We start from the raw sequence: 23,675 nt of genomic DNA, 5'->3' as shown, positions 1-23,675 counted from the left end.
CTGGGGCTTGGTGGCTGTGATTATTTTAGTATAATTCAGTGCTTGGCCACCAGACGGATACGTGTCGCAAGGGTCAATGGTAAACAATTATGGCACACACAGTGTTCGAAAAAGAGGAGATGAGGGTGTCATGTATATTAAAATTTGAGCAAAAGTTGCAGTTGCCAACATAAAATAACAATAATATCAAATTATAAAATATATAAAACATGTAAAGTAATATAAAATAAATACGAGTAAACTTATGAGGTTGAAATTCATAACGTTGCCGCAACAGAATGATTGATAAAAGTTTGAAATTTTCAAACACACGAAATTATACGATAAAATTTTCGAAGTTTAGTCAAACATTATGTGTCTCACTTATTTTGCAATAACAATATTTGAGTCACAAAATTGTGCCTTTTTTCAATATTCTATTGCAGCAACGTTACGAATTTCCTGTTAAAAACTACGTACTCATCAACCTTGATAATTTTCTCTTTTCACGGCTCTGCTTTAAAATGTCCCGTGTATGAATTTTTGCCCATTGTCGCATTCTCATCGTTATAGATTAGTGCATGATATATGTCACAATTTCATCCTTGTGTTGTTCGCAAGGAAATGAAAAGCTATAATTCTATATCATGTCAGACACAGTCGATTCATATACAGATCGATTTTCAGATTCTATGTGCTTACAAAAGTATTTCTCGATCGCTGATAGAAGAGAAAACAGAAAAATATTGCTATGAATTAAACCACCTCGGGTTTTCATATTAATTAATTCCGCTTCGCTGAGAGTATCATTATCTTTAACAGACTGAAAAGCTTTCTGACATACTCGACACTTATTTTGTTTTCTTAATTTGCGACACAAAAATCCGGTTACATAATATATTATGCAATTGACAACCGAAGCCGACGTATAATCATGGTCAAACCTGACAACATCTTCGCATTCCCATTCTGTTGTTTGGATAATGGAGTCTAACTTTGTCTTTAATTCTTGCAAATGTTTTGAAATGTGTGTAGTATCCTTTTTGAAAATCATTGGGTAATCTGCCAATGAAACTAAAGGCTTGTGCATATCTTCTTGTACTGTACAATTTCCAAATTTCGGGGGTTTCAACAGTTGATATATTGATATCAATTTATAAAGTTGCAAAAATGAGGGAAGCGTAGGGTGGTCATTGGCAGCTCCTGCTTGCCGGATAATCCCAAAAAATTGCTGCAATATAGATTAGATACTATTTTCTAATGAGGCTGAAGTTAGTAACGTGAACGGAACGAAACATCAGGGAAAAAATCACTTTTTTACAATTTTAGTATGACTTGTAAGGAGTCGGTATTCCAAAAACCTTTTTCAAAACTACACCAATACGAGCAATTGAGTCTTTCCATTTATTATACAAATAAATTTCTTTCGGAACGTTGAAAAAAGATATGTTCTTCCCATACGCGTCTGAAGCACGTTGATGACAGACACAACAAGTCTTGACCATATTTAAATGTATTCTTATCTAAATAAATAATAAATAAATATTATATCGTTGAACACCGTTATCGTTGATTATATTCACGATTTATATTTCAATGGTTATACCTCCTCTGTTGTGATTGAAACTTAGAGCATGAAAACTAACGTGCCGCCATTATTGTTTACAATTGGCCCTTGCGACATGTATCCGCCTGGTGGCCGAGCACTGAATTATGCTAAAATAATCACAAGCCTTAGCATTGCGGGGATAGGGCAGCCGGACTACCTATTATTCTTACACCGTGGCGTTGACTGAGGCAACGCTCTGTGAGACTCTTCCCACCATTCAAAAACGCTCCAGTTTCCCGGACTTGTATGCAAGACCATGCTTACGTTTTTGTCGATGCACACCAATGCACACAATACGTTGTTGGTTATGCAGAACTTCTTTTACCGGCGTGGTCAGTTACTTGGTTGATAATACGTGAAACTGCTAATACCCCCAAATCCGCTCAGACCCGACAAATTGTTACTAAAAATAACCCAAGGCTGTGACTCTTTATTCGTTGACAAATGAGTAATTTAGTGCCTAGTATTCAAGTGTCTGTTGTATGTATGTACACAACACAAAAATCATGATGTAAATTAATTGTCTGTCGATTAGTCATGTAGATTAGAGTGAAAATGCTACAACTAATTAGAATGATGCGATGGATGACTTTTGTAATTTTATTGCTGGTTGGGGAGCTGGTGAGTCCCTGCCAAAATACGTATCCAAGCATTATTCTATTTATTGTTCAACATATAACATATAACATATCACTTATCTCTTTTTGAATAAATATTCTACATGGTTATTACTCTGGCAGTTGGATGAATAAGGCCAAAACTATTCATCTGGAAACTTTGTTCAAATGATTTGTGGTACCTTGAAGGTTATAATAAATTAAGCTTCTGGTGATCAGTAACAAACCCAAAACCACACACACAATCCACTGGTAAGAATGCGGAGAGTGACTGACTGCCTCAAAGTCTAAAATAAATTAGGCTTCAAGTGAGGTTTCACGATATTATAAATTTGAATGAAATCCAACATTGCTATATGAATTGTGTAGTTGTCGGATGAATAACTTGCTGCTTTTTCGTACAACTGCTAGATAAATAGATGCAGCGTTACACATTTGTTAATGCCCCAAAGTTATCCATGCCAAACTGAGATTGTGTTTAGTATCAATAAATTTCTTAGGAATTGTCGGGCTTGTGGTTGGGCATCCAATGGATACAGTTAAAACCAACCAGCAAATGATGAGCACCAAAATATCGAACTCTCAGATAGCTTTAGATATTCTTGGAAAGGAAGGGGTATGAACCGCTTAATTGCTTCGGCTCTTTGGTTAATTTCATTTATATGCAGTCGAGGTACGTTGCTATTGTTGCAGCTTCCCATTCGAGCATATTATGCAAGTTTATTCACCCTAATTTTGAATTTAACAATGAGTTCTATACTGTAGCTATTACCGTATACAAAGTTCAAAGCAAATTCATTTCGGTAGGCTGTGTAATGCGTTTCAATGTGGAGCACCCGAGGTAAAATGTTGAATCACTCGCAACAAGAGCAAACGTTATTCATAGGCATCTTCATATTCTTTAATAAGAGTAAATGGTTAGCCAGGAGAGAATTGAAATTTCTAATCCAGAATATATTTGTAGATTTCACATAGAATTTTGAACCTGTTATCGACATATATGGCGTAGATGATTGTATAATACTGTACAGGTTCATGGACTCTATAGAGGGATGCTTTTTCCACTCCTGTGCTCTGGAACTATGAATGCAGTATTTTTTGGAATCTACGGATATTGCTTGCGGAATTTGCAGGAATTACGAGGTCACCGTGCCAGTTTGAACATGCCCACTACTTCCAACTGGTATCTGGATACATTCATAGGGGGTTGCATAGGTGGACTTGGTCAAGTTATCGTATCGTGTCCCAGTGACGTTGTCAAAGTTCGACTTCAATCTGGAAAAGTTATCTAATTTATTTACATCGTATTAATAACATAGAAATACAAAGAATTGGGTGTATACTCCCATTAGACAGTACAGAACGTCATAGACATTTGAAACGACAATATACTGTTGCATTGTCTCATATCATATTTTACAGACCAATATATAGATTTCGTGAATGCCATAGATATATTACAGAGAAAACAGCAGAAATTAATAGTTCACGTGTGACATGTTACACCCTGTAATATAATAATTGATGCAGTTAAGGTTCTTATAAAGACGCGTTGTACACCTCGAAAACGCGGGGATGCAAAACTCCTGTACCGCTTAAGCGATCAGAGTGAAACTTGGGCAGTTAATGCCTTGTTTTGGCAGAAAGTGGAGCGTCTTTTTACTTTTTCAAAATTTGCAAAAAAATTTTACAGATTGGTTACCAACCACAGAAATTGACCAAATTTTCACAGTTGTACGAAAAGGATCGAACTATCCGGTAAGATGCTACTCGGCGGTGATGAAACACACATTTTGAGTCCAGTTCCATGAGATTTGATGGTGAAATGACGAAATGGCAGCTGATCTGGTTTTCGATTACGAAGTACACCAAAATCTCATTTTGGCGACATTTGTTACCGACATTACGCGCATGCCGGTACTATATGCGTGTAATGTCGGTAAGAAATTACCGACAAATGTCACCAAAATGAGATTTTGGTGTTCTTCATAATCGAAAACCAGTTCAGCTGCCATTTCGTCAATTCATTATCAAATCACATGGAACTGGGCTCAAAATGTGTGTTTTATCACCGCCGAGTGGCATCATACCGGATAGTTCGATCCATTCAGCGCAACTGTGAAAATTTGGCCAATTTCTGTAGGTGGTAAACAATCTGCAAATTTTTTTTGAAAATTTTGAAAAAGTAAAAAGTCGCTCCACTTTTTGCCAAAATAAGGCATTAACTGCCCAAGTTTCACTCTGATCGCTTGAGCGGTATAAGAGTTTTGCATCCCCGCGTTTTCGAGGTGTACAACGCGTCTTTATAAGCATCTTAAGATGCATAATTTCTTTCATCCAATTTTGACTTAAAATCCATTTTATTTGATTCACATTTTACTGCTCTCCACATATGCTGGCACACCTAGGTGTGTTCATAGTAGCAGTTTGTTGTAATAATTTCAAAATGTATTCTCTACAGGAATATACAAACCACAGGATGAAAGCAAACTGAAGAAAAAACCGAAAGCTATATTAACTGGTGTGGATATTTATAAGCAAAATGGCATCCGAGGTTTTTATGCAGGCTTAGTACCTATGTTGTGGAGGTCAGTTCAAAAGACTACACAATAATCTCATTATATTACAAACCGAGGTACAGACTTCCAACGGGGCTAAAACTGAAAGTTAAAATCAATTTATACTATACTTTTGAATCATTCTAGATAGTCAATATGAAGCTAGCAATCAAAGTTAGCACACTAGCTGCAATATTCAATTAGAGTTAGCAGCAAAACATGGTAACATTGATTGAAATAAGACGGTTAAGCTTAACAGTCAAAATTTTGCCAAATCTAACGAGGATCAAGTTTTAGTAGCTTTACATTACGAAAGGTTGGAACAAAAATTGTTTTTTAGCACGTTAAGAAAAACTTTGAAGATAATTTAGAAAAAATATGAATTCATTTGGATTTATTTTGAATTACTGAATTCTAGATGATTCAAAAAGTTAGAAGATGCTGATTTCTCCTAAAGATGTATCGTCACCTCAAGGTTACAAACTTTATTCTCATTAGATTTTTTAGGGAGTTCACTTTACGTAATATTCAAGATATATCTTTTTATTTATTTAATGTTAATGATTACGCTGAAACGACAAGATTTCATCTACATCATGCATAGTACATATCAGACCCTTAATATAACTCGAGTACAATAAGCAGAACACAATTCTGTCGTAAGATTTTAGGTTTTTTAAGATATCCGACACAAACATACTCCAGTTACCTCGAATAGCAAGGTATCACGATTTACAGTGGTTTCTGCCTTCATTGTGCACTAGAATGTTTGTTTAATCGTGAATATGACTTTTCCTATGATTATTTCCTCAAATTGTAGTTCCATTGTTACGGTACAGGGGGACGGCAGTCCATGTACCCACCCGATGATGTTGGTTCGGGTGATATTTTTGTAGGTTCGTAGTCGTCGCCGTTTTCGTTCAGGGAACGGAAAGGAAAGAACAGTAATTACAGAATGATTATAACTTTTATTTTGATTAAGAAATTGAGTGAAGTCGATGAGGAGTAGTTGAGACAATGGTTTTGGGGAACGGGAGTTGAAGTTGAATGCAAGAGGTAAGAGCGTTGGAATCAGAGTAAGTCTTTTGCATGAGAAAATGAGCGAGGATACAGGGTAGAGGGGGATCGAAATAGCAAGGTAAGGGCGATAGCGAGTGGTGTAAGCCAAGATGGAAATAGGATGACAAGATATGGAGTGTGGGAATGGTAGGTAAAGACAAGCGTCGAGGAAGGTGGGAGAAACGTGAGGCGGGACGTCGGACGTAACACGCCCCCCCTTCGGGAAGAACATTCGGTGAGGGTACAGAGCCGAATGTTCGAAGGAAAACAGAATTTTTGGGTAATGTATCGACTCACTTACGAAAGATTACAATATAGTTTGCCTTAAAGAGTATAGCGCTTAGGGTTAATGCGCGTTTAAGCGGGTTAGTATACATTTTTAGCAGAAATGTTTTTTTTTTTTTTGTAACAGTTGGTATGTTCTTATAATTTAAGCGTGTAGTAGTTACATATTATAAAGGTACAATTATAATTAAATTATAATTTTTTAGGGTTTTGATTGTAGATAATATAGATACACTCAAAGTTAAATGACAATGTCAGGGGTATAATTGTAGATAGTATATATACGATTATAGTTAAATTATAATTTTTAGGGTTTTGATTGTAGATAATATAGATACAATCAAAGTTAAATGACAATGTCAGGGGTATAATTGTAGATAGTATATATACGATTATAGTTAAATTATAATTTTTAGGGTTTTGATTGTAGATATTGTGGATACAAGTCAAAGTTAAATGACAATGTCAGGGGTATAATTGTAGATAGTGTATACGGTTATTATAATAGCGTAATTTGAGACATTTTTATTGAATGATATTTGGGCATAACAATGGATATGTTCTTATAAATATGTAGTAGAGGGCTTAGTCTGTCCAGATGAAGAGGGAGTCGGAACTAGCGTCAAGGCTCTGATCGCGGGGCAGTTTACGTGGGTGTTGTCGTAGCTTAGACATTTCCATCATTTCAATTTCTGAATGAGCTCGGGGCAGCGACGAAGTGCGAGGAGACAGGTCCTTAGGGAATGACCTATTTTCTAGGTGAGGGTGGGAAATGGCATGGTGGGAAAGGATTTGCGGTCTTGGATGACGTGAGTCGAGGTTGTGGCGTATTCGCCTGGGTTTACAGCAAGAGTATACTTTTGAGATTCTTCTAAATAATGAGAGTTTGTAGCAAAAGAAAACTGCTGAGAGGGACGCGAAGGCGATTCCGCCATAGCTGAGGCTGGTGGTGAGGCGATGCATGTTACTTTGAGTACGGTAGTGTGTGCTTAGATCGGCTGAGCGTTTGAGCACGTCATTCAGGGCAACGCCAGCGATGGCAAGGTCATGGGAGTTAATGTGTGAAGGTTCACGCAAGGGGGGGATGGCGACGAGGGATAAATCAGTGGAAATATTAAAATCAAGACTAACGGATATTTCGCTCAAATCTAGGGTAACCTTGGGAACGTAGGAGAGTGTCTCGGTAGATTGGGAACGTTTCGAGGTTTTGAGGGTTACTTCAGAGGTACTAGCCGTACATAAGTCGTTCAGGGAGATAATTCCTGAGCCGGAGATCGTCACACGGGAGGTGTGGTCATTTGAGCAGAGAATATGTAGAGTTTCAAGAGTGGAAGACGAGAAAATCCAAGAATTGGATGTAGATAGTTCTGTCCAGTAGGTACCATCGAATGCGGTCAGTCTGATATCGCATTCTTTTGCAATTTTCTCAGAGGGGTTTAGAAAAAGACCAACCTCACAGAGTCGGTGAGTTGAGGGGTGAAACAGTGGTTGTGTCAGTTTGCATATGAATTTACCCAAAGACAAAACGCATCCAGTGAATTTAGATTCTGAAATTTGGAAGTATGACGCTCGGTTAAGTGCTATAGCTACGTAATCACTGCCAGGTTGAATGTAGGCGAATTTGTTATTTGTTGAGTCGTACGTCTGTCTTACAGGGACGGGGAGCAGTCTGTATAGGTTATAGGCGTCGGGGTTGAGCAGTGGGATGGATATAACGTAAAGGAGCCTGGGCTTGGAATACGCTATGTCGATTTGTGATATGCGAATTAATTCTTCGGCGTAGTTTGGGTCTAGTGGGATAGGGAATTCTATTTGCGGTCTAAGAGACTGGATATGCTTAAGGCTAGAAATAATTTCGTTCGGTGATAGAATTTTGGGGTGGACAATACCTTTTTGTGCGAAAAGAATGGCATCTGATAGGCTGTACAGGTCAAGTTCGTATTCGTTCAAGTGTCGGTCCAAGTCCATTAGTCGGTTGAGTAAGGTTGTTCTAAAGGTATTGTCAGCAATTAAGGCTTTTGAGATAGCTGCATCATTCGAGAGAATCGTAAGTAACGTATCGCGTTCGTGGTTGTGGCTTATAATGCTGTCGAGTTCTTTTTTGTAGGCGCCTAGTGTTGACTGGACGATATTAGTCTGTTTATTAAGGAGAGATGCTAAGTGTCTGCTGTCATTGTAAAGGTTGTCGATTTGTTGATTGTAATATTCTCCGTCTTCCACGTCTAGGGTACCGAATAGAGATTTTGATATGCTACCAATGAAGTTAATCGCGCCTCGTGTTTTGCGATGGTGGGCTAGCTTTGCAAGTTCAGAGTGGGTCGATTCGCCTGTGCGTTGGCCGACTAGGTATTCGATTCTTTTTTGACATGTTTTCATGGTTTTTATTCTGTTAGCCAACATTGGGATGTGATTACCGGTCTGGCAATTGCTCTTGGCCAAAGAGCACTTTTTCTCTATTATATTCAAGAAATCTGATGCTTGGTCAAGTCGGTCGAATAGGTTTTGGAGGTCCACGTAGTTTAGCAGGGTCCATTCTTCGTTATATGTACGCAAGTCTTGCAGTTGTTCGAAGAAGATGCCCGGGTTCTGTTTCAGTTGTTTAATCATGACAGTGGATGATTCGTCTGTCTCGCTGTTTAGGGCGTTGCACCTGCAATGATATCCGAGGGCATGAGGCGGAATATGATGCAGTTACGGGTAGATTGATAATATACGGCTGTTGACTTCTAAAGGTGGTTTAATTTGAATCACTTTCTTCCTGTGCTAATTTGAGTTTATTCAGATGGACAATTTTGGTCTTATGGGGGGTGATGAAAATTTCGGCATTGATATCGTCAATTATGCGCTTGATCGTATATGCTCCTTTATAGTGGTCGTCAAATTTAGATCGGGTTTCGTTTAGTAGATAGACCTTTTGGCCTGCTTCGAAATTTTGGTTATTGGTACGACGGTCGTAGTACGTCTTGGAACGGTGCTTTGCTAAAATGAGGTTAGCCGCGGCGTTTTTTCGTATGCTGGATAGGTTGGAAATTAAATCTAGAAGGAACGAATCGTAGGAACGGGTGTAAGCGCTGGCAGGGTTCGCGTCTGTCGGAAGTCTGGCATGGGAACCGAAAATTAGCTGATGGGGAGTGAAGTTAGTGCCTTCGTGCTTCGCGGTGTTATAACAGAAAATAGCAAAGCGGATGTATTCATCCCAGTCTTTACCAGCATTCGTGTAATGCTTGACGTGTTCGGTGAGAACAAGGTGACTGCGTTCTAGCGATCCGTTAGATTGTGGGCGGTAAGCTGTAGTTCGAATTTGTTTTATTTTAAAGAGTTTACAAAGTTGCTTAATGACTGTGCTCATGAAATTCTGTCCTTGGTCTGTAAGTATTGCTCGAGGGGCACCGTAACGTGTAATGTATTCTTTCGCGAATGCTGCACCTATTGTTTTGGCAGTGGCGTCGGGTAAAGGGATGGCGTCCAGAAATTTCGTCAAGTTGCATTGTATCGTCAAAAGGTATTTGTTGTTTGATTTAGTAAGGGGGAGAGGACCAACGATGTCTAGTGCTACTTTGTCGAATGCATCGGCAGGAGTATCTGTTATCACCATCGGCAACCTGGTTTTTACTCTTACTAGTTTTTTCTTTTGGCAACTCTCACAGGTTCTTATAAAGTCTTGGATTTGCTCTTTCATGTGGGGCCAAAAATATTTTTGTCTCATGCGGTTGTATATTTTTGTGACGCCTTGATGACCGCCAATTAATGATTCGTGGCATTCTTTAATTATTTCTTTACGTAAACATTCGTCTGGGGTGACAGTCGTGTTGCGGCAAAGCGTAATTTGAATTTGTAAGTCTGCGAAAAGGTAAGATAAGAGTTTTCGGATAACACGAGGATCGAGTCCACCTAAACTATCGTCCGTTATTGGGAAAGCGAGGGATTTCGGAATTGAATCGGTCAAGACTGTTTTCAGTTTAGACAAGAGTTGAAAAATATCATATAGGTTGCTTTTATCTGATTCTTTTGATTTTAGTACTAGAGTAAAGATCTGTCGGCTGTTATGCTTGGATTCGATAATATCAAATTTCTGTGGACGGGGCGTCATAACTATATCTGGGTCAACGATATTATTGTGGGCAAGTTGTGATGATATGCCTTTAGTCCAAGAGCAGTCTGTTGATATAAAGTGTGCATAATTGGTTTTGAGCATCAAAAGACCATCATTGGTGTCTTTGACATTGTCAGCTACCGGTATGTCGTCCAAGTTGTCAACAAAGTTCGTGAAATCGTGGGAGGTATCGGTCAAATCGTCGTCGACATTGGGATCAATGTCATGGTCAGGGTGTGTGGTTTCCATATCGGATTCGGATTGTCGGGCGCATGTATGGTATTCGGTATCCGTGAGCGAGTTGGAGCTGTTGTCGTTATCAGAGGCCAGTGTGGGTACTGAGGGAGGAGGCGGAGGGGGGTGAGTAGTAGAGTTCGCTGGCCTGGGGACAGCTGTTGGGCGTCTCTTAGCACGACGCGGGGGTCCTACAGGCGCGGGCATGACGACGTTCGTGGCTGGGAGGGGAGGTGGGGTCGCGAGAGGTGCGACTGATTTGGTCGGAGGTCGCGGTTTCTTACGCGGCGGACGAAGAGAGGGAGCGGGGTTACCAGATGTGGAAGGGATGGGGTCAGGTGAGGCGTTATCAACGGACACCGTTGTGTCGTCGTGGTGTGTGGGGGTTGAAAGCGGAGGGTCAAGGCGACAAACGTTGATATTCATTTTTGAATCTTTGAAAATATAGTGGATCATTTTGCGCACCGTGCTCCATTCTAGTTTGTCGAGTCCGCAGCCTATTAACGGGATTGAGACAGATGTTACACCATCTTCTTCCAAGGTTTTCCTAAAGTTGACCAAGGTATCAAAAAAAACGTGTGGTAAGGGTTTGTCATTGTACTTTGGCTTTGTCACTAGGTTATAAATTTTTCGGTGTCCGTGAGTGGTAGAAATAACGTCAGTCACAGTCGGATTGAATTCTCTAAGTTGTTCGCGATTTATGAATTTACGTTCTCTTAGCTGTGACGCGATTCCTTTTGACATTTGGCAATCAGCTGATATGCAGTGAGCCAAATTATCTTTTTGCTGTAGTAGGTCGGCTTTTATTTCTTTAATATATTTATTACGCATAAGAGGGAACGTGTCGCATTCTATAAGGAAATCGCTATAGGAGGGGTTGTGAATGTGAGGGGAGCTAGGTAAATCGGTAGACGAATTAATGTCATCAACTTCTGAGTTCGTCTCTGGGGTTTGTAGGTCATCTGAGCTAGTTGAAGTGTCCGAAAAGTAGCTCAGGTGTGGTCTCTTACGTGGTCCAGGGTTTGTAGAGGAATTCGTTTCTCGATGGCGTTTCGGGTAGGGATGAACCGGGTGCGGAGGTGGGATGGAGGGGGGAGGTTTAAAAGGCATTGCGGTTTCTTTGTCACTGGATTCGTCATCTGAGAGATCAGAAGAATCAGAGGGGTATATCATTTGGTAGGTGGGTTGTGAGATTTTTGGGCATTTTAGCGGGGCCGGGTTCGTAGATTCGTCTGTGGTCTGTCGAGGGCGTCGGGGGTACTGATGGGTCTCTTTGGTGCGTTTTTTCGGTTTGCTGTCAGAGGATTCGGTCGTGGGACGAGGGCGTTTTGCATCTATAGGAAGGATTTGTGCGACGTCAGGCGGCGTGTTTCTTGATAGAGCATCGGCGTTGACATTCGCTTTTCCCGATTTATGTTTGGTATCAAAATCGTATTCTGCTAGTTCTAGACTCCATCGTAATAAACGAGAATTAGGCTTCTTAACGCTTTTTACCCACTTGAGGGGCTCGTGGTCTGTAACTAAAGTAAATTTCTGACCGTAGATGTAGGGGCGAAAGTGGTTGATGCTCCAGTAGGCGGCTAAAAATTCTTTATCGGGCACCGAGTAATTTAATTCAGCGGATTTGAGTGCTCGGGATGCGTACGCTACTGGTAAGTCGGCACCGTTCTTATCTTGACTCAGAACCGCACCGATGGCGAATTTTGACGCGTCGGTAGTGAGCGTAAACGGCTTACTGAAGTCCGGGTATTGGAGAATTGGTTCTTTGCATAAACAATCACGTAAGGTTTCGAAGGCAGATTGGTGTTCGGATGTCCAAATGAAAGGGGTATCCTTCTTGGTTAGGTTAGTGAGGCATTTTGCAATTTTTCCGAAATTTGGGACAAACCTGCGATAATAACCCAAAAGACCGAGGAACTGTTTAACATTTTTGGGATTTTTCGGGACGGGATATTCTTTCACGGCTACTAACTTCCCGGGGTCAGGTCTAACTCCTGACTCAGTGATAAGGTGACCAAGGTAAACGACTTCTTTGCGCAGGAATTGGCATTTGTCTGGCTGCAGAGTCAAGCCGGCTTCAGTTAGTCTTTTCATCAATTTTCTGAATTTAATTTCATGTTCTTGTAAATTTCGAGCGTAAATAACTATGTCATCCAAATATACGAACATCTCGTTGCCTTGTAAGCCTAGCAGGACTTGATCCATGAGCCTTTGGAACGTGGCAGGGGCGTTTTTTAGTCCGAAGGGCATTCGGGAGAATTCATAGTGACCCCGGGGCGTCGAAAACGCAGTTTTTGCACTGTGATCGGGGTGCATGGGAATTTGATGAAAGCCGGAAGCAAGGTCGAATGTAGAGAAATATTTAGCTGAGCCAAGTTGATCAAGAATTTCGGTGATGTCGGGCATTGGATAGGCGTCGCCGATTGTTTTTTCGTTGAGCTTTCGGTAGTCGATCACCATGCGCCATCGTTTATTACCGTCAATATCGGGTTTTTTGGGGACGATCCAAACCGGAGAATTATAAGGAGATGCGGAATGTTTAATAAGGTCTTGCCGAAGGAGTTTATTGACCTGGGATTCGATTTCATCTTTGTGGATTTTTGGAAAACGATATTGTTTGGTGTGAATTGGTGTGTCGTCTGTCGTGGGGATAGTGTGATGGGTTAGATTGGTATGGCCTAATTTATCTCCCGGGAGATAGAAAAGATGGTTAAATTCTGTTAGCAGGTCGAGTGTTGATTGTTTTTCGGTGTCATTTAGATGATCGAGGCACACACTATTCTTTAGTGTGTCCAATCTCTCTGACCTACTGTCAGTTAAGAGTACTGTTGCGGCGCCACGACGAGGTGCACTGTTATCAGGTATGCGGGGCTCAGGTTGCTGATGTGCGAGGTCAGTGAGCTGGCGGGGGTTGGAGGGGGGGTAATGGGGCGGACGGGATATGTGATTATTAGTGGAAAGAATTAATGAATTATTATGAGAAGTGGTTTGGGTAGGAAGGGGGGATTTTTGTCCATTATTTTTGTCAGAATTATTCGGCGGGGTAGACTTAATTTCGGGCATGGCTGTGGTCAGTGGTTCGTCGAATTCTTCCAGGGTTGCCGTTGGAGATGCTATCTCTACGACAGATTCGTTGCAATTGAACACGTAGGAATAAGCGATGCCGTTCTGATTTCGAACTATTGCTTCACCACAAAGAACATTGTTGCCTAAATTAATGTGTTTAAGGTAGCCTACTTTGATATCTGGGTTTGCAACTATTATCGGGATGACCTTCGCGGTGCGGGCCTGTATTGTGATAACACGTGCGGTTTCAGGAGGAGGTTGTTCGATTTTGTTGAAGTGGATTGGCAATGAGGATCCAAGCATTACCGAGTTTGAGTTGAATGAGATAGTTGCTTTCTCTTTTCGTAAAAAGGGTTGGCCTAAAATACCATCATGTGGGACTGGGAATGAATCAGGGACCAAGTGAAAGGTATGGGAGTTGTTATTAAAGCGTATTTCCGTTTTTGCGATGGTTTCCGTCTTTTCGTCCGTTATACCAGTCAATGTCAAACGTTCGTCTGTGGTGCGACGTACGAAGGGCTTAACACAACTTTCTTTGATTAAGTTTACGTCTGCACCGGTGTCGATAATAAATTTAGAGATCTTTGTCAATTCAGGGGTATCGATTGAAATTAAAGGGGGATCAGCTGAAGCTGTTATTAAGATGTGTCTTGTGGATCGGAACGCTAGTTGTTTGCATAGCTCGCGGGCGCGTTCTCCCCGCGGGCAGTCTTGCCGTTTAAATCTTGATTCGAACTTACATGGTTTTGGTTATCACGCGGGGGAGATCTACATTGGTCTGATGTGTGGCCTCTGCGCTTACAGTTATCGCAGTACAGTTTGTCGCTTCTGCTGGGTTGGTTGCACTCATTGTAAAAGTGGCCCATTCTGCGACATTTGGTACAGTATCTTGTATTTTGCAGGCGATGGCATTCCGTGATCAGGTGACCTCGGTGGTTGCAGAATTGGCAAATAGTCGGCGAGGTCCTCGTTCGATCTGCGGGAGGTGCGAGGGTGCTTGCACCGAGCGCTTGGGCGTAGGACATGGGTTCGATACCGGGCGCTTGCTGATGCGCGTAACCAGGTGTGGGCAATGACATTAGAGGGGGGATGAGGGAGGGGGTTATGGACACCTGAGGTGGAGGGGTATCGTTTTGGCAGGCAGAGACGGAAATTGGGGGATACATAGGTGTAAGAGGAGTACAATATTGTGCAAAGCGTTGCATTTGACGGTTATTTAACTCGGTCTCCTCGCTTTCGGCGACGCTGACGGCGATATCAAAGGTAGGGAGTGGTCTGATGGTAGCTATTCTCCACTCTAATTCTGGTCTAAGCCCTCTAATGAATGTTCTAGCAGTGTCTTTTCTTAAGTCATTTAGCAAAGCGCTTGCTATGTCTGGCGGGTATTTTTTTTCGATAGCTTTGCTTATTTCGTTTGATATTACTCTTATTCTGCATGAGTAATCGATGACACGCTCACGCGGTTGTTGGGTAATTCTATCTAATTGAATTGATAATTGACGTACGGGGATGTCTGGACGGTATGCTCGGCTGAGGGCCGTTATAAGGTCTTCGACGTCGTTGCAATTAATGCCTACTAAATATTGGGAAGCGGGGCCGGTAATTTTTGATTGTGCAAATTTAGCAAGGGTCATTTTGTCTGAAGCTCTAATGAGGGTTTCCACGTGGCGCAATTGTTCCACAAATTGGTCAAAAGGCATGTTGTTGCCATCGAATGCAGGGATCGTCGGTAAGACGTCTTTTACTGACCAAAAAGATGGACCGGTCTCATTAGTTGGTGCCATATCGATTTTCGTAGATGGGCAATGGGTACGGGGATGAAATATCAACTTATTACTAAGGATTACAACAAACTTACAGAGCAAAGATGAATACAAACGCAAGGTACAGCATGGTTGTAGGCGGCTGAAGGCAGGTGAGACTTGAAGATGTGATGCACGTCGTCCGTCGGCAAGAGGAGGGTGTAGGCGGGGAAGTCCGTTGCGTGTTGAAGAGTCTCGGTTTGGTGTTCCAGGTATCTGAGTGATGCCAATCTTGGGTCCAAATTCTTGTTCCAGCGTCGCAGGCGTCCAGAAACGGGTGGGGGCTAATCACAATTTTGGGTTCCAAAAGGTGATGTGTGGTATAGATCGGCTTTCGTCCGTATATTTAGTTCGTTGCGGGTTCTGAATTTGTCAGGTTCACACTTGATTTGCCGGCGAACACTCTTGACGTGGCTATCACTTATTGATATGATATCGGGAGTTTTGCGTATTAACACTTTTCTTGCGTCGTATATTTCCACTCGTTGCACAGTTCGTTGCGGGTCCTGAATTTGTCAGGTACGCACTTGATTTGCCGGCGAACACTGTCTACGTGGCTATCACTTATTGATATGATATCGGAAGTTTTGCGTATTAATACTTTTCTTGCGTAGATTTTCCGAAGCACTGAACAAAGGGTAGGTCGACGGCAAAACCGCTGCCACCAGAATGTTACGGTACAGGGGGACGGCAGTCCATGTACCCACCCGATGATGTTGGTTCGGGTGATATTTTTGTAGGTTCGTAGTCGTCGCCGTTTTCGTTCAGGGAACGGAAAGGAAAGAACAGTAATTACAGAATGATTATAACTTTTATTTTGATTAAGAAATTGAGTGAAGTCGATGAGGAGTAGTTGAGACAATGGTTTTGGGGAACGGGAGTTGAAGTTGAATGCAAGAGGTAAGAGCGTTGGAATCAGAGTAAGTCTTTTGCATGAGAAAATGAGCGAGGATACAGGGTAGAGGGGGATCGAAATAGCAAGGTAAGGGCGATAGCGAGTGGTGTAAGCCAAGATGGAAATAGGATGACAAGATATGGAGTGTGGGAATGGTAGGTAAAGACAAGCGTCGAGGAAGGTGGGAGAAACGTGAGGCGGGACGTCGGACGTAACACCATCAACCAATATCTTTTTACCCGACTTTCTTCGAAGAATGCTTTTTTACATATGTGAAGCGAGCGCGAAATTTCCTGCATTGTCATGCACAAATTTCAACACATGGATTTTCGTAAATACTCGCCGAATGTAGTGAAGGCGATCTTCAATTTAGGACGTATATATACATAAATACAATGTATACTATACATATTCAAGAAATGGAATGTATTTTTGTAAAAAAATTTGACACACATACAACAGTATGGTAATTATATTAAAAATAATTATCTACTACATGGTAGGCTATGGTTGTTCACTCACTATCAGTTACAGGGTTCTCGAACAAATCTATTATTTGACTCTGTTTTTTTTTGTTTCATATTTAATTCCTTTTATATTGCTATTTTTTCATTTTATGCATGAATTTTTTTCTCAACCCTTTCTTGCCGAAATCAAGTAATCTGATGACTCTAATTTTTTTGCTCATTCCCTTACCTTGAAAATCCATCCTCCCGGCGGTGGAGGAGACGATCAGCGGAAAATCAAATATTATCATATGGAAACCTAATCTGTTTGTTGATCTTCGAAATTTACGATACAAGGTGCTGCAAGGCCGATTTTTCTGCTCAGACTTCTACCCAAAAAACTCACCTCATTCACGATCAGAGACGAGAACCGACGTAAATTGGTGATTTTTGAAAACCGAATGAGACCTCATTTTTTTGCTTCACGATTTATATTCACGGAATACAAGTTTGATTTGTCTGCTCATTCTCCTACCCAGAAAACTCACCCCTTGCCACGATCGGAGAAGATAACAAGAAAGAAATTGCGACTTTCAAAACACAGAATGCACTGGATTTTTTTGCTCGACAATTTACATTCACATACTACATGTTTGATTTTTCTGCTTACACCCCTATCCAGAAAACTCACCCCTTCCGCGATCAGAGACAAGAATAGACTTAAGTTGGTGATTCATTGAAAAAGAACGCAAAGGTAAAAAGATGAGCACAAATCTCAAACTTGTGGTTGCAAATGTGAATCGCCGAGCAAAAAAATTAGATCCCGTTCGTTTTTAAAAAATCAACGATTTACGGCGATTCTTTTCTCAGATTGTGTCCGGGTTGAGTTTTATAGGTTGGGGTATGCAGAAAAATCAAACATGTGGTTTACTAATGTGAATTGCCTATCAAAATAATCTAGTGAATTCTAAAATTCTGAAAATCTAGTTATCTTCTCCGATTGTGGCAAGGGCTGAAATTTCTGAGATGGTAGATGAGCAGAAAAATCGTCTTTGCAGCACCTGCGTATGGTAAATTCCGAAGATGAAAAAACAACTAATATAATACTTGATTTTTGGCTGATCATCTCTTTTACCGCTTTATCTTTGCTGACTGCATCAACACTGTTCGAGTTTGTTAATGAATCAGTAACAGTAGCCTTGTCGTAAAAATTTACAAAATCTTTAAAAGTTACATTTTCGGCGTCATAATAAGTCAAAACTTCAGTCCACTTTTAATCGTTGTTGTCATTCAACACAGACTCTGGTTCTTACTTAAAATCTTTTTCAGTTTGTAATCAAAATCCACAAGTTTCAAAATAATGTTTGAATGTCTTCTAAGTTTCGTTTCTTCATGATTCATCTGACATTCGCATTACCTGTAGGATGTCGACGGAGATTTTTTCCCATTTTCTATATTCGAATTATTTTTAAATGAAGGAATCTTGCGCTTGGCTTTTTTCATTCGATTGTCGATCTTGGTTGGTCACTCTGCGAATATTTTTACGTTTATCCGTGTCTTTTTATTGACAGTGAAGTCTAGAGGGGCGGAATTGAAACTCGCACAACACGGTGACTTTTTTGATTTCTCAATATATATAGAGGGTTGAGTTTTTCGGTCCCCGTCACATTTACTGCTCGTAACAGAGTATCTTGCTCCTTGCTATGTGTATCCCCGTGACACTTTTCATTTTTGAACGTCGATGTCTTGTTAAGAAAACATTTATAGAAGAGTGCAGCTCCATCCGCGCTGACCACATCCCATGGTTCATAATCTTTGCACAGGAGTTTTGACTTAGTTTTTCACCAACTGCGAACTTCATCATTCAAACTAGCACTCTCGTCACTCAGTTTTTGGAAAGTAATATTACGTCTCCTTTCAAATTTTTTCAGCCATTGATTATTGTTCCAAAACTTTTCGTGGTCCGGCGATATCGCAAAGTCCTCGGCTTTGTCTTTTAAAATTGATCCGCTCACGAGATTCTGGTTTCTCCAGGTGAGGAAATTCAGCAGTCTTATTTCTTTTACGATCCAATTTCTGCCGGCAGAGATCTTTTGCAGAAATTCGGCATTTTCGATTACGGCACAACGTAGCACAGGCCTAGCACAATCTAGCACATCCGTAGGATTATTTCTATTCCAAGATGGCGGTGCTGATATATTTAAATAATAATTTTGCACTGGAAATCCGAATAATTCGGGTACGTGCTGATTGTGGCATAACACTTGACGAGGATTTTTGAATTCAGCACAAATTTGATTTTCAGAAAAAAATAAAATGGCGGTGGTCGTCGAAAAAAAAAATTGTTTTTCAGTTCTAGGCTCGCCTATTTGATGTAGAGGTTCTGGTTTACAGCACAATATAGCACAATTCAGCACAATTCGTAATGGTTAATTCAAAAATGGCGTCGCCAACTTCACACACATAATAGTGGCACAGTACACCTAGACGTTCATTAAAGTAACTTAGTTCGGTATAGCTCCAGAAATTAAAAGCGGCTTGGCGGCTTTGTAGATGAGATAATTTCTTGTGATTTCTGCGATGTGAATCGATAATTGGTCATCACCAAGTTATTGAGTGTGATGCAAGCAAGAATTTCCAAAGTCCTAATAACTACGTGGCTCAAGGTCTCCCATAATAGTTGAAAGTATTGCAATTTTCAGATTTAAAAATTTATAAAAATTCCCAAAATCACGAGATATGCGAGTCTAATTTACACTTATACTGTTCAATGAATCTAATTTACGTTTGTAAAGTTTCAAACACAGCCGAATTGAAATAATTATAAAATTGATACGAGGAATTTAGGCTGATTGGCTCACCTCGCGTCTTCTTGTAGAGCGAGAGAGATCCAGAGAATGAGCTTCCGAAATTCGTCATCTATGATTCCAGTTGTTTTCATAAGCGTTTATTTAATACTTGCGTCTCTAGGTAACTTTGTGTTAAGCTACTTTAGTTGCATAGCTGGTGTCGCCATAAATATTTGTCACGATAGATGTAACCCAATGGTTAATAATAAGTCAATACTTGAAGAAATCGGGAGGTATTTTTAAATTCCATTTACAGCGGTAAAACAGTTGCCCTTAATATGCCGGAAAGCTTCGAGTTATTTTCTGTTTGTTTTTAAAGTTATGGAGATTTTTGCTAGGACCGGACTAAAACTCACGAGAAAGGTATTCCAGGTCGATCTCTCCGATTTGATTACTTTTGTAATATGTCATAGTAGACTAAAAACTGAATGATTCGTATTTTTTTTATCTGCCATTACACACTTTAAGGTGGTGAAAACGACCCCTAATGATGGGCAACCAACGGGGTGATTCTTTAATGCGCTTCATGTATTTGAATGAAATTAACGCTAGAATATTAGAAATATTTCAGCGTTGGTTTCATTTAAATCCATCAAGCATATCAAGAGATCACCCCCGTTGGGTGCGCCCATATTTGGAAGTCGTTTTGATCCCCTTAAAGTGTTTAATGATAGATACAAAAAAATACGTGTCACTTTGTTTTTAGTCTATTACAACATATTATACGCGTAATCAAATTGGAAAGATCGAACTGGGATATCTTCCTTGTCAGTTATATGTATAAAGGTTTTCGAGTTAGCGAGTTTGGACTGTATTGAACTGATTGGTGGCGCTCGATGTAAATGACCAATTATTCAGTTTGTACTAAAAGTACCTTCCTTCCGAAATTAGAGATGTTTTGGGCAGTGGATTGTACATATGGTCGTATCAATACATACGATTCAATTATCACGGGCACTTAGACTTGAATCCAGGACCATTCGAGACATTAATGGCTGGAGGAATGGCGGGTGAGTATTTGATTGGTTCTTATTTTCATTGGTCTTTAACCAAGCGTGTAGTGAGTTGAAAATGTTTTTGAGACCATTAAATCACATAGGTGTACTATCCTGGATGCCAGTAGTACCTTTGGATACGATTAAATCCAGAATCCAAGCAGATGATGCAAAGAATCCATTTTATAGAGGCATGATACATTGCGGGACACAACTACTCAAAGAAGGTGGTTACATAAACTTTTACAAAGGATTTCAAATGATCGCTTTACGCTCCTTCATTGTTAATGCAACTATGTTTTATGCTTACGAATGTATGCTTGACTGCTGGAACTACATTCGAATAAAACCACGTTAATTTCAGACTATGATAAATTTCTCGAACTACATGATATCATTGAATACTTATTACTTTATGTTTACATATTGTAATGAGTCACCAATGTCTTAAGTAGATATTTGATTTTATACTATAAATATTATTATCTATTTTCCTATGCATTCAATCGCGTAGAAATTCTGAAAGCTTTCTGGAAAAATTCTACACCATTATGTGGTAGTCAAATTTCATTAATAATAGTAAAAAGATCACGTAGATGAATGAATAAAGAAGATTAACAAACTGAAGTACTTATCAAAAAATTTATACTAATTTTTCGTGATAAATGTAGTGTATCTGGTACACTCCGTCGAATAATAATGTGGTTGAATATCACTGTCTCAAGAGTAAACGTCTGAACCAAAAACCCATTTAATGGATGGACAACCGATTGAAAATTAGGACTAAAGTATCAGTATGCATTTACATCTTAAAGCGTACTCCAGACTAGAAAAAAGGTTATTTAATCTCGAAGCTGTAAAAAGAAACTAAAACTGTATTCCTAGCTAATCGATGTTAAAGTTATCATGATCAGTCAAAGCGGGTATGCCGTGTCGATTCTATTCGTACGCTGATTAGCCAGGTGTCACTTTTTAGACATTTCACGTGAAGCGGACAACGAAAAATAATTTGGGGTTCTGAAATTCGATCATATTCGGCCTAATTGTACTTCCACAAGGTATGAATGTGATCACCCATTTTTTTTATTTTTTTGACGTTTACTAGTCAAGTTATGGGCTACTAAAGAATTGACGTAATTTAAGTACGGGTTTTTTGGAAGCAGTTTTTCGAATTGAACAAACTTACAATAAAATATTAAACCTGGTTGTTTCTATAGGAAATTTAGTGTACTTTTCAATTATGAAATCAGATTCAAAAATTTTATTTTTTTTCTTGTAAAAAGCCGGAAGTAAAAATTTCATACCGAAATTTTAGTAACTTCGACCTTTTTTTTTTTTTGTTAATTTCAAAAATATCTCAAAGTACTTGAATAATACAAAAAAGTTTCAAAATGGGATCTACATTAGTTTAGGAGATATTTGGATTAAAGTAGATACATGTCGCACTGAGCGTGGTATCTGACACTTGCATAGGTTACCGGTAGGCTGGTTTGCCCAAAAAAAGAACGCGCGTGGTAAAACTGCAGTGATATCACCTATGTAAGCATCGATACTTCAAATTTTAAAAGTAATTTTGTATAATTTTATGCATATTTGTATAATAATCTTAAACTAAATGAAGGAACATTGTAACAAAGGAAAAATTACAATTTTGCGATGAGAATCAACGCTAGAACTAGTGCTTTTTACAAGAAAGCCTTCACTTGATGGAATAAAAGCATCTCTTTAGTTTTTAGAATGGTGATTGCGGAATCAAAAATAGATGACTGTTTACTTACAGGTAACTGGAAGTTTGCGCGTGTCGCTAAACGTTTGAGGTTTCCCCCAAAAACATCACATGGTTTGATTCCGCAATCACCATTCCAGGAAATAAAATGTTGCACGTCTTTATTTCATCGACCGAAAGCCTTCTTAATTGTAAACAGAACTAGTTTTAGCGTTGATTCACATTGTAAAATTGTCAAAATTATAAAATGAACTCGTTTTTCCTTTGTTAAAAGTGAGGTATGAGAAGACGTGCATTTTAGTAGTTTGGCCGGTGTTTACTGACTATTTGCGTTTCATTATTTGCTGATTAGATCATGTCGAGTGTCAGTGTACGATCGCAAAGAATTCCTTTAAATCAAGTCGTACAAGTCAAATCTTTTATTGTATTTTATTACTCTGAAAGTTGATTTGGTGTTAAATCCGGATGTAATGAGAGTTCGTGTTTGACATCTGACATTTCCGAATTTTGATGCAAGAAACTCAAACGTTGAAGAAATTCAAACCGATAGGTTCCGAATTATGTGGAAGCAATTCAAATTTAAAGAATGCCGCGTATTAGTTGTTACTAATCTTCCAATTCATCCTATTCGTAAATCGTCTTTAATAGGTGGCTGACAAGGAAAATATCTTCAAGTTTGTAATGTTTATTTATTTAATTAGAAAGATATAACGGAAGTTGCACAAAAAGCACAAATTAAAGCAGGTCAGTCATATGGAAGTAAAGTGGGTGAATCATATAAGACGCTAATTCTAATAATATATAGAAAAATAGGCGTTAAGAACAATTCGGAATGGGCAAGGGACGCAGAATATGATTAACTTGCGCCTTTCAGGCAGTTGCACTAATATTTGTAATGCGTGAATTGGAAGTAATTATAACATATCTACATAAATGAGCGGGTTTAATGAGACTTGTTTGGCACTGACGCCGTTTCATCTAAATCTGCGATGAGTGATGACACTCGTATGCTGATTACCTCACAGACGATATAACGAAAAAGGGGAAACTCGTGCCGTTATAGAATCCGTTACAAGTTCATTAGCTACAAAAGAAATGCTTTAGTTCATTCAGTTGTTTTAAATGCCCATTGTAAGTGAAAAGCCCGCATTATGAATGTAACTTGTATGTGACATTTCGTCTTTGACAGCTGATGTTATCCATTTCTGAATGACATTTGAGGTGATTCTAAACGATGCTGCCATGTTGCTTCTGAAGTATGTTGAAGTGATCCATGCTGTGCATTATTTTAGATCGAAAGATATCTGTTTATTTCACGAGACTGAAGCTAGCAGCCAGAATTAACAGCCAAACGTTTTAATGTTCATTCGAATCAGATAGTGAAGTCCGAAAATCTAAATTTTGTGAAATACCTTAAACCCCTAATATTTGTATAGAATTATGAGGGTAAAACTAAACTGCA

General features: G+C 39.6%; 2 protein-coding genes across 5 annotated transcripts; both read left to right on the top strand.

Moving 5' to 3' along the window:
* The first annotated feature begins 2,124 nt into the window (after positions 1-2,124).
* On the top strand, positions 2,125-4,695 carry LOC124408238 (solute carrier family 25 member 45-like). 4 transcript variants are annotated; one of them, XM_046885012.1, is made up of 4 exons: positions 2,125-2,209; positions 2,706-2,821; positions 3,237-3,388; positions 4,667-4,695. In XM_046885012.1, exons 1-4 carry the CDS (start codon positions 2,170-2,172, stop codon positions 4,686-4,688), a joined length of 330 nt encoding a protein of 109 aa, XP_046740968.1. In that variant the 5' UTR covers positions 2,125-2,169; the 3' UTR covers positions 4,689-4,695. The 4 variants fall into 4 exon arrangements, 3 of the variants coding, with proteins under 3 accessions (XP_046740968.1, XP_046740967.1, XP_046740969.1); XM_046885011.1 differs by lacking the exon at positions 4,667-4,695 and having other exon boundaries at positions 3,237-3,514; XR_006929403.1 differs by lacking the exons at positions 2,125-2,209; positions 4,667-4,695 and adding an exon at positions 2,434-2,513 and having other exon boundaries at positions 3,237-3,514.
* On the top strand, positions 4,652-20,845 carry LOC124407953 (mitochondrial arginine transporter BAC2-like). Its single transcript, XM_046884564.1, has 3 exons — positions 4,652-4,793; positions 20,384-20,502; positions 20,592-20,845. Exons 1-3 carry the CDS (start codon positions 4,783-4,785, stop codon positions 20,843-20,845), a joined length of 384 nt encoding a protein of 127 aa, XP_046740520.1. The 5' UTR covers positions 4,652-4,782.
* The last annotated feature ends 2,830 nt before the right edge of the window (positions 20,846-23,675 follow it).

The sequence above is a fragment of the Diprion similis genome, chromosome 7, assembly GCF_021155765.1.
Source record: "Diprion similis isolate iyDipSimi1 chromosome 7, iyDipSimi1.1, whole genome shotgun sequence".
Taxonomy (NCBI): Eukaryota; Metazoa; Arthropoda; class Insecta; order Hymenoptera; family Diprionidae; genus Diprion; species Diprion similis.
Note: the sequence above shows the minus strand (reverse complement) of the source record. Positions and strands in the feature narration are given on the sequence as shown.